An 11,559-nucleotide genomic window follows, 5' to 3' on the forward strand; every position below is an offset into this window, starting at 1 on the left:
CACTACTTCCAAGCACATACGATGGTGGTATTGACCCAGCTTCCCTTGCAAGCGGTATTACGAGGCAAGCGGTATTACGGAAATTAGACTATTTTGGAAGGGTGGTGCAGTGGGGAACTATGCTAGGGACCTTTAACATCAAGTACCAGCTGAGGACATCGATTAAAGGCCAAGTCCTAGCTGACCTCATCGTCGAGTTCTCAAAGGATCAAACCAAGAAAGGGATATAAAGCCAGGAAGCTGTTGGAGTTTTTACAGCTGAAATTTCCCCTTCGTGGACTGTGTACTCTGATGGGGCTGCCAATCAGAGGGGCTCAGGAGTTGGAGTTGTCATCATCTCCCTAGACGAGATAGCTCTGGAAAAATCCCTAAGGTTATCATTCTCAGCCACTAATAACGAGGCCGAGTATGAGGCATTATGGTTAGGGTTGGAGGCAGTAAAATGCTTAGGAGGAAACAGCATAGAGGTCTTCAATGACTCCTGACTGATAGTGGGGCAAGTACGGGGAGAATACGAGGCCAAGGATAGAGGATGCAAGCCTATTTGGACAAGATAAAGCAACTATAGGCACATTTTCAAGAGTTCACCTTGAAGCAAGTACCATAGTGCAGAAATTCCCACGCCGATTCACTAGCTACACTGACAATGATGTTCGATGGCGCTTTGCTACGATTAATCATAATGGAAGATTTAGACAAGCCGAGGTGGAAGGACTAGAGCTTGACCATGGTGTAGTTTATCCAAGCTGGACCCAGCTGGATGGACCCCATAGTCGCATTTCCAAGGAGTGGAAACCTGCCAGAGGATAAGGCAGAGGTCGTGAAGACCCAGAGGCGCGCCTCGTAGTGCTGGCTATCTCAAGAGCAAAAATTGTATCGGCGGTCTTTTTCTAGGCCATACCTGTTATGTGTACACCCAAAAGTAGTGGAGCCATTGTTGGAAGAGCTACACGAAGGGATTTGTGGGAGCCACATAGTAGGAAGATCTTTGGCTCACAGAGCCCTTACCCAGGGGTATTGGTGACCTAGTATGCAGAAGTCCACCCGGGATTACGCGAGGAAATGTGATCAATGCTAAAGGTACGTCTCGAATATCCACCAACCGGAGGGGTTTTGAACCCACTCTCTAGCTCGTGGCCTTTCGCTTAGTGGAGTCTTGACATCGTAGGCCCATTCCCTCAGGATACTGGAAACCGAAGATGGTTACTCGTTGGGCTAGATTATTTCATGAAATGGGTAGAAGCCAAGCCGTTGACTAATATCCAAGACTAGGACATGAAGAAATTCGTGTGGAGGAACATTGTCACGCGATTCGGCGTACCTTATGCCCTTGTATTTGACAACGAAATACAGTTCGACAACAAGGCTTTTAAGAGATATTGTAGTGAACTTGGAATCAAGAACAACTACTCTACCCTTGCATACTCACAAGGAAATGGGCAGGCCGAGGCCATCAACAAGGTGATCCTAAATGGGCTGAAGAGTAGACTAGATAAGGCAAAAGGGAAATGGGTAGACGAGTTGTCGCACGTGTTATGGTCATACAGAACTACCCCGAGAACATCAACTGGGGAAACCCCCTTCTCCATGACATATGGGGCGGAGGCAGTTATATCCGTGGAAACGAAATTCCCAATGATGAGAACTGATTAGTTTGAAGAGCATTACAATGATGGTCAGCTGTGTACAAGTCTGGATTGGGCCGAGGAGAAAAGAGTTCTTCACTCTCAAAACTGGCCCACTATCAACACAAGCTTAGGCAGGGTTACAACAAGAAGGTGAAGTCATGACCACTCGTGCCAGGGGACCTTGTCTTCAAAAAAGTGGTCAGAAATACTGAAAACCCATCCTAGGGAAAATTGGGGTCAAATTGGGAAGACCCTTATTGCATCACCTCAGTAGCAGGCATAGGTGCATTTAAACTAAAGAATCTGGATGGAAACACTATACTACAACCCTGGAATGTAAGTAACTTGAAAAGATATTACTATTAATGCAAGTACATCTCATTTGTTATTCCTGTGTTATTGCATCTAAGGGTTAAGCAAAATCTCGGCCATGCCTAGTCTCTCGGACCCATGCCTTGGGTAAATTAATGCCTCAATAAATTTTCTAAGGGTTAAACAGAACCTCGGCCATGCCTGATCCCTCAAACCCATGCCTTGGGTAAATTAACACCTTAATAAATTCTCTAAGGGTTAAATAGAACCTCAGCCATGCTTGGTCCCTCGAACCCATGCCTTGGGTAAATTAATGCCTCAATAAATTCTCTAAGAGTTAAACAGAATCTCAGCCATGCCTGGTCCCTTGGACCCATGTCTTGGGTAAATTAATGCCTCAATAAATTCTTTAAGGGTTAAACAGAATCTCGGTCATGCCTGGTCCCTCGAACCCATGTCTTGGGTAAATCAATGCCTCAATAAATTTCCTAAAGGGTTAAACAGAACCTCAGCCATGGCTGGTCCTTTGGATCCATGCCTTGGGTAAATTAACGCCTCAATAAATTCCCAAAGAGTTAAATAGAACCTCGGTCATGCCTGGTCCCTCGAACCCATGCCTTAGGTAAATTAACGTCTTAATAAATTCCCTAAGGGTTAAACCGAATCTCTGCCATGCCTAGTCTCTCAAACCACAAACCTTGAGTAAAATAACACTTCGTAATTTCACCAAGGATGGGACCTCGGTATATGCATCATCATGAGAAAATAAGGACTCACCATGGGTTTTGGTTAAAGGATTCTAAAGGTACATTCTTAAGGTACTCTTAAAATGAGAGACCTCAAACACCCCTTTTTCTACTAAGTGTTTCATTTGTCTCTAAGGACTTAAACATTCCTATTGATTAAACAATTTTTAGTACCAACACAGTTATTTTTATCACTATTTACATGGACTTAATTTACTTGAATTAACAACAATTCATTACTATTAGCTTTTTTGTTAAAGTATGGGTTTTCACCCTTAGAAGCATCATCAATCTAACATCTCAACAAAAGACAAAACAGTTACTACAGCCAATCAGAGATAAATATTGCAAGGAAAATGAAAGTTCACTTGTCATAAAGCAAAAGTTAATGTCTTTTCATTAATCAAAAGGAAAGATGCATCATAAACCATGGCAAACTACCACAACAAAAAGAAAGTTACAAAGGAAGAAAATAAAAATCCTAAGTGGAGTCTGGGCTAGAGGAGAAGGATCTTCTTTGTTGGCTAGCTGGAAGATAGGAGGATCAGTAGCCTTGCCTAAGGTGGCCTTCTTCTCCTAGGCTACGGCTTGAGGCTTGACCGGCTTAAACTCCTTTGTCTTGGCAGCAACTTCCTTGCCTTGGTCAGCCTTTAGGCCCTTGGTCTCTGGCAGAGTTTTAGCTTCATTGCCTTTGTCCTTATCCTCTAGTCGAGTTCTACCCTAGGTAGTCCCCTTACCCTTGGCCACCTCCACCCCTTGGCCTAGGTTACTAGCCTTGTTAGGCCCTTTGGAGGTATCAAGGAGAGAGGAAGGGGGGGGGGGGGGGGAAGAGAGGCCTATGTGTTAGGAGGCTGCGCCAATGCAGTTGTAGCAGGGGCAGTATCCGTCTCAAGGCTCAAGGTTGCTTTAGGAGTTTCTCAGAGGTCTTGTGATAGTACACATTTTCAGCCTTCCTCCACTCCAAGGTAGCAGGAACTCTAGCTAGATTCAATGCCTTGGTCCACACCTTGAGGCAGTAGTCCCTACAGACCCTAGCTAACTCATCATTCAGGCGGGCCTTGGTCTCCTGCACTCCAAGATCATAGAACTTCTACTCCGAAGCATCCGCAGCTGCCTAAGCCACCCGAGCAACCTCCCTAGCCTTCTCCAATTTTGCCTTCAAATCCACAACCTGCTGGTTGGCTGTGGCCAGCTCTATCTTAGTGTAGTGGAGCTTCTTATGCTGCTCCTCAACCTGCGCCTGAGTGTTCTTAAGGCCAGCCTTAGCGCTCTTCCTCCCCCTATCCTTAGCGGTCGGCTTCGTGGTAAGCTTCTTATTCTTTTGCTCAGCGGTGGCTTGCGAAGATTGTTTGCAAGCCTAGCCTCGAATTGGGCATCTTTCACCCACTCTTTGGCCATGAAAACCTCCTGATTTCCTGCACAAAAACGACAAATGAATACTCTATCAAATAAGAAAAAGATAACCTAGTATGAAGTTAGTAAGACATGTCGAAAAACTTACCAAGGCCAAGTCCCTCTTCAGGGACAGAAACAGATCCTGCTGCTTCACGTTTTTCAGAGCAGTCATATCCTTTGGCAACAAAAGGGGCTACTCCAGAACATTGGCAAGGTAATAGGCGTTCCCTCTCTAAAACTCCCTAATGGTGGAGTTCCATGGTATAGCTGCCCCGTCCAGCTCCAGCTAAGGATTCCACGTTGGGTTCAGAGGGTGCACCTCGACCACGTGCTCAACCTTCTTACCTTTGGCCGAGGAAGCCCTTCCCTTGCCCTTGGCCATCTTGGGCATCTTTGGAGGAACCCCCTCATTGTAGGAGACTAACTCCCCTTCCTCGACCACCTCTTTGTCCTTCTTCCTTTTCTTCAAATTGGCAGGTGCAAAGGGGTTAGCTGAAGGAGAAGGAGGAGGAGGAGGAGGAAGCTGAGAGCCTGAGGCATCCTTAGGAGTTCACGGAGGCCTGACCGCTTCTTCCTCACCAATGGCATTTCTTTTTCTTCTTCTTCTTCTTCTTCTTCTTCCAAATTGCTGGTTATGTGCGCGACGATGAATCCAGAGGAACGAACACCTGAAGATCTGTCAAGTTCATCTTCTGAGTCTGAGACCTGAATCATAGGCTTTCCTTGCTCCTCCCTCTCTTCCTTAAGTCAAAACTGGTCTATCTCCTCCTTAAGTGACAAGTGCGAGGAAGCTGTTTCTTCTCTTTGAACCATTTCTTCATGGGCAGAACGATGGGAAGGCAACTCGACCTACATGGTACCTTCTCGAGCTAGGAATTCAGGCACCGAGATGTCAATCCGAGCCAGCCAAGGATCACCCATTTTGATCGTGTTGCCTACGTCTTGAAACTTATCAGACAAAGGCTTGAAGTTAAGGCAAAGGCTTGAAGTTAAGGATAAGATGGACAGCTCTCAGTTGTCTGTCCTCGTTCACTAACACCTCAGATCTCAACACCCTGTTGAGATCTGGAACGTTGACAAAGTTGAGATTGGGAGCCACGTATCTTTTATCTGCAACAAAAAAAAAAAAAAAAAAAAAAAAAGGAAGAAGAAGCCAAAAAGCAAAACCACAGTTAGAAAGGCGAGTTAATCAGTCAGAGGGAAACAAACTACTAAAGGATGAAGAAAGAAGCAAACTACAAAATTAATTCTCGTGTTAAAGGACCTAAACCTAGGGTATCCCACCTGATGCTCCCTCTTAGATTAGGTAGTGAAAACTGTCATGCCATTCACCTGAGACGATCAAAAAGTCATCTTTCATGCTCTTGTTAGATTTGGGGAGACATGAGATGAGCTAACGTTAGAAGATCTAGACTTAAGGTAATAGCCCGAGTCTGCAAGCAGGTGGCACTCGTACATCCAAACAACGTTGTGCCAGTTAAGGCCCAACTCCATTTACTCATTGAGAGCGTCTACACTAACTAAGACTCTAAACAGGTTGAGTGCGCATTGATGAGGGCATATCCTATGGGCGATCAGGTAGTCCCTGGTCACTTTACCCATGGAAAGCCTCATTCCCCCTTCTATAAAGGCGATTATGGGAATAACGACCTTCCCCTCCTTTCTGAGGGTATGCTATTCACCCAGAAGGCAATACCTCAAAGAGACATCTCGGGGAATATAATACAGGGCCCTAAACCCCTCCATATCTGCGGGGGTATTTACTAAGTGGGCAAACCTACCCATCTAAGCAGGCTAAGGAGAAGGGAAAGAACTTTTGTGAAGAAAGAAATAGAAAACAAAAGGCTGAGGAGACTAGCCAAGGAGAAAAGAACCTAAGAATAAAAAAACTTACGAAAATAATGACAGGAGTCACCTCAGGAGCTTCTTGAAAGTTTGAAGATTTGGAAAATGGGAGAAATGAATCCCCCAGGCGCCTTATATAGGAGGCAGAGTTGGGTGGGAGTTACCTCGCCCAAATTTCAAGGATAAATACCAACTGTAGGATCTCCATCTCACAGTAGGACATGGGGGACAAGGCGCCACATGGAGTATTTAATGAGACGTTACGGACTCCGAAGCATCAAGAACGGTTACAGGGCATGCAAAGTGATGTTCTCACATGGGAAAAATAAAGAAACATGTGGAACCAATCACCCAAGGTCAAAACCCCATTTTTCTCCTCGAACAAGAGGGAAAAATTGGAGTTTTTAGGGGCTATTGTGGGATACAAAAATTTGATAAGTTAATAAGGCCACGTGTCATACCCAAGGCCGAGGGGGCCAATGCAGTTCCGAGGAGGCCATACCCTCGGATAGTAAGGCCGGAAGGGCGAGCCATGACCACATCAATGACACATTACCAGAGGAGGCCACATTGTAGAGGAAGAGCTTCAGAGAGGGGGTTAGCCTTGACGTGACTGGAGGGATGGTAGCTGCCACTACATTCAATGCACCCTACCAAACTCCCTGACCGCATTTATGTGGAGAAGACCCCTAAATAATGTTGTCTTGGTTGCTGCAACTCACAGAAGATTTAGGAGGGCATCCGATGGGACAAGCACTCGAGTAGCGACTTGCATGATTAACAAATGGAAGGCCAAGATCAACTGAAAAAGGCTATATAATAAAGGAGATCCTCCTGAAAGAAAAGGTTCATAGATGATCCTAGAGAGAGAAATACTGTAGAAAATCGTTATTGAAATCAAACCAATATAAATATCTGTCCTTGGATCTTTGCCGAGGACTAATACTCTGCATTATTCCATGTCTTTTTCTTCTTCTTCAACTGTGCTAGGTTATTTGACTCAAGTTCCCCCCTCTATAAATTCATTGTATTATGTCAACTCATTTTTGGCACTTACAAAAACAAAAATCATTGCTTTGCTAAATCTACTAAGGCCCACCTCATCTTCTCACTTACAAACATCTTAAATCACCTCAAAGTAAGCATTCATTGCCCCTATATATCTTGCATCTATAGTATTTTTGCGCTGGTAGATCTCTCCTAATCTTGGGTTACTAACTGGTGGGAAACTAGGCAATCCAATATTATTATTTTTTGGATGATATTCAAGAAAAGAGTATTCTAAAAAATATCAAAAAATTAGAGGAACTCTTACTTTTGGACAAAATGATAAAAAAAAATAAAAACCTGGGAACACATCTAGAAAAGCTTCGTATTCAAATCTATAATGTAACAATACCATTAATCAAGATGCACAATAAGGATTATATTATATGATTTTGCACTTCTCGACAAATATAATTTGTTTTGTTATTTTATGTGGTTATTCTATGAAGATTTTCTATATAATTTAAGTGGCACAATCAAAGATTTTTTCGTTCTTTTAGTAACTGATTTATGTATAGGATTTCATTCACTCCATGGTTGGGAACTAATGATTGGATCTGTCTACGAGGATTTTGGATTTGTTCATAATGATCAAATTCTTGTTTCTACTTTTCCGGTTATTCTAGATGCAAGTTTTAAACATTGGTGTGGATTGTCCTTTCAGCACAAAAACAATGAAACCCACATATAAAATCCAATCAAACTAAATATGTATATAAAAATAAATAAACCAAACCAAATTTCTTCCTTTTTCAAAAGATAGAAGTGGAAAGCGCTAGGGAAATGAACGATTTTTAGAAACTGCGGATATTGTGGTTTGATAAGAGGCCTGACAGTGTCCCATTAAAAAAAAAAAAGAGGCCTGACAGTGCGTAGTTGATTTTTTTTTTTTTTAATGAAATCATGGGAAGTTTTGATTTGCGTAGTACTAACTAATAAGTAACTTAATTTTTTTTTTTTTTTTTTAATAAAAAAAACTAGTCTTACCACTGAAGATTTATTCGAAGCTCCATATAGACTTCTCCAGTCTCACCACTGAAGTCCAATGTTTCCAGTCAGTAACTTGTAATGCAAACAACGTTCCACTATGCCCATACATGCCTTCTAGCATGCATCTTTCTGTTTCAGAGTCCAATGATGGCTTCCTCTAAATTCATAGATCATACAATGTTTATAGCTTTGTACTAAAAAGATTTTACAAGTACAAACATGTATATATTTATAGATCGACAAGGTAATTCCCCTTGCATTGAGAGTGAAGAAGATTACTGTAGGAAAATGATCTAAGAGGTCTAAGCTGCCCAACCTGAACAGCCCACCCATTTATATATATTCAAGCAGAAACAAAACAGCTCGAGCTAAACCAAAGCTTTGTTAAAGCAGGAACTGTAGTGGGTTTCAAGGATTTGACCAGACATAATTTATAATCAAAAGAAACATACTTAGCAAGAGTACAATTGCCATAACCACATCTAGTAGAAGTACCTCATAAACCTGATTCATTCACACCATTCAGAAATAACTCATTACCAGTTTGAAAACTACAGATCATTATTTTCCATTCAATTTAAACATTTGAACACAGACATCAACAAGATATCAAGCAGATGCGGCAGCTTCTTCCTGCAACTGTTTCACCTTGGTGATATAATCACTCATCGCTTCATCCTTGGATTTCCCTGGAGGAGAAAACGTTCAAATTTTCTTAGTATTGGCCACAATAACACAGAGCAACTAAACTAACTAAATTGTTGCAACTGATCAGTAAACTGTTACCTTCAACAGCCTTCCAGGCATCCCATTTTGCTCTGTCCCTCATATTGAATATTCCAGGACGGCCTGCAAATCAGATACAAAAGGCCATGACTTTTTTTTAAAACGCAACAAGAGTACAAAGACAGACAATGAGTTAAAATGAGCATACAATTTGGCTCAGGTACTTACTGGTGTTCACTGGTCCAACAGTGGCTTGCTTGTAGAGACCATAAAGAATAAGCTTGTTCTCGTTTGTCGTATTCTCTGGCAGGGTCTTGGCTTTCTCTGCATGCTCTTCAAATTCCTCCTGCAATAACCCCAGGGTGGTCAGACTAGTGCAGTTTGATGCATGAATGTCAAGACAGATGAATGAAACAGAAGTCCACCCATTAACAATGCCAAGCATAATAAAAAACCTGCAATTCCAAAACTGGATACCAATGTATTGTCCCTAAAGCAACCAAGTAAGGAGAAGGTATCCCTTGACTAAGTGCTAATGTTGTTTAGCAGACACAAATGGTCTCTTTTTGGCATCCAAACTTCAAGTCTAAAATCCAGGAGCAGATTAGTGCATTTGGCTAGCCCAAATATAGCCAGCATTTTTAGGCCTTTTGAGCTTATTTTGGCACATCCCACACCAAATAACAAAACTTTTCCTCCTCTTATTTAAGTACTCCCAGCAAATAAGCAATAGACAAAGCACATTCAAACGTCCACTTACTAGTAGCACACATGTGATTCAGTAAATTTTTTTTGTAAAATTGTTGTATTAAACTGCTTGTGCCACATTTTTCTTGGCAAGAGGTAATGTTCAACTTTGGACTTATGTGCCCAAAGTAATTCCATACTAGATTATACTGCAATATGCTAGGGGGCTGGAGTGGCTTTGTTGGGCATACGATTCTAAGGTAATACCACATCCTATTTGACAAGACAAGTATAAAATCAAATCACACCAATTGTAGATCTGGGAGGCATCATCAGACAAATTATCCTATCTACCTCAGTCCCAAGTGCAGATTGAAATCCGATGCAATAGCTAGGCAATTACCATTTCATGTGAGATGTAAAAGTTGTAGAGTAAAATTTGTTTTTAACCTTTTACTTTTACCCTATGAGCTTTTACTTCTCAAATGGAGATGGCACAAATCCATTAAGCGCACACAAAATGTTACATAATATATAAAAAGGCTAAATCATGTTTTCAAAAAAAGATTTTAGTTATAATTGTGAAATAGTGAAATCGAAAACATGATTTCAGCCAACTTGATATTGTGTGTCCCGTAAGCACTGCCTACCTATATATAAAGGTAGTACATGTGCACAAAAGTCCCACTTTTGAGGGGTCAGGGAATGGGAAGGTTGTGGTAGGCAGCCTAAACCCCCAATTTTATGGAGAGGCTGATTTATGGACTTGAACTTGCAACATGTTGCTTTTGGTGGAAGACACTTGCCATCACACCAGATTATAAAAATCAATTTAAATGTCAAATTTTCTAAACCCATGTTTTTTCCTTCCTTTTCTTTTCATTAATACCCGAAAACAAATTGCATGCCAATTGCAATGATACCATCCAGATCTGAATTAATTCCTACCACACCCATAACTATTATTCAAAAGAACAGCAATACCATAAAAAAAATAAAAACAACCCAATATAGATAACCCACTTGAGAATTATGAATGTTTGATAACTTTGCCAATCAAGAGAATATATTGACCAACATATAAATTTAAAACAAATACCAGACAGAGTTCTCAAGTATAAGGAAAACAAAACTCTGCTTAACATGGGTACTGAAAATTAATCAACAAAACAACAGATCTGAGAAAATAAAACATAAAAAGTGAGATATGCAACAGATCTGAATTATAAAAGGAATAATTAAAATCAAACAAAATTTGATGTAGTATAGAGTAAATAAGAAAGAGCAGTAATCAAACACAGATTTTGATACAAAGAGAGAGAAATGATGATTATACATACAAACTAAGATCTAATAATCGTTTAAGGAAAAAGGTTTCCACAAACCTTGAGACCCATGTTGCTTCTTTTCCTATGCTTCTGCTTTTTTTTACTTCTAGTACTGGTTCTAGTTTTATAGACTTGTTAATGTCTCCTAGATATTAACGAAATCTAAACGTAAAGTTAGCATTTATATTACGCGGAATGGTGGGTGTGCCTTCCGCTCTGTCGTACTAATGTGTGAGTCAGTGTGACAGATAATGTTAGTTACTATGCGGCTCCCACACCACACCCCCAACGCTCTCATTGGTCGTTAGCATATTTCTTTTCCACGATTTTGATGTGCACAAGGCTTTGGATATAATAGAAGTGCTTTATTCACCACATTTTTAAAACATTAAAAATAATAAGTGATTAGTTGTTATTATTCTAATTTAAACTTATCACTTAAATTACTTTTTGCTCCATCACTAACAATCTATAAAATCTGTCACTTAAAATTTGTTGTGAAAAGTATTATAGATACTAACCTCTAAGCATGCGCTCACGCGTGTGCTCAGAGGCTCTTCTATTTTTTGAGTAAATTTTAATTACTTTTTTGATCTCTTTATATAAATGCACTAAAAAAATTAAACATGTGAATCTGGGCTTATTAAACTTAGGAAGACACTTCCCAAATCCAACTCCCACAATACATTCTAACATATATTTAGATCCGGACAATATGAAATAATTACCTCTAGAGATGATGTTGCTCTGCTAGGAATGTAGACTTTATAATGAACTTTAGCAACCGGGTTGTCAACATGAAGGGACTTCAAAATAGTGGCATATCATTTGTAGCATGGACTTCACGTCCCCTAC

At 40.8% G+C, this 11,559-nt stretch overlaps 1 protein-coding gene across 1 annotated transcript; it reads right to left on the bottom strand.

The window, feature by feature from the left end:
- Positions 1-8,365: 8,365 nt before the first annotated feature.
- On the bottom strand, positions 8,366-10,934 carry LOC126708853 (acyl-CoA-binding protein). Its single transcript, XM_050408826.1, has 4 exons — positions 10,762-10,934; positions 8,918-9,035; positions 8,750-8,812; positions 8,366-8,652 (listed from the first exon to the last, which is right to left on the bottom strand). The coding sequence occupies exons 1-4, from the start codon at positions 10,771-10,773 to the stop codon at positions 8,573-8,575; spliced, it is 273 nt and encodes a 90-aa protein (XP_050264783.1). The 5' UTR covers positions 10,774-10,934; the 3' UTR covers positions 8,366-8,572.
- Between the last annotated feature and the right edge of the window lie 625 nt (positions 10,935-11,559).

Source organism: Quercus robur, chromosome 12 (assembly GCF_932294415.1).
Source record: "Quercus robur chromosome 12, dhQueRobu3.1, whole genome shotgun sequence".
Taxonomy (NCBI): Eukaryota; Viridiplantae; Streptophyta; class Magnoliopsida; order Fagales; family Fagaceae; genus Quercus; species Quercus robur.

Excerpts from the sequence above, each read along its gene's own strand:
- LOC126708853 (XM_050408826.1), bottom strand. Across the intron at positions 8,813-8,917 it reads TGTTGGACCAGTGAACACCA|GCCGTCCTGGAATATTCAAT; the intron begins GTAAGTACCTGA and ends TCTGATTTGCAG. Across the intron at positions 8,653-8,749 it reads TGCCTGGAAGGCTGTTGAAG|GGAAATCCAAGGATGAAGCG; the intron begins GTAACAGTTTAC and ends TTTCTCCTCCAG.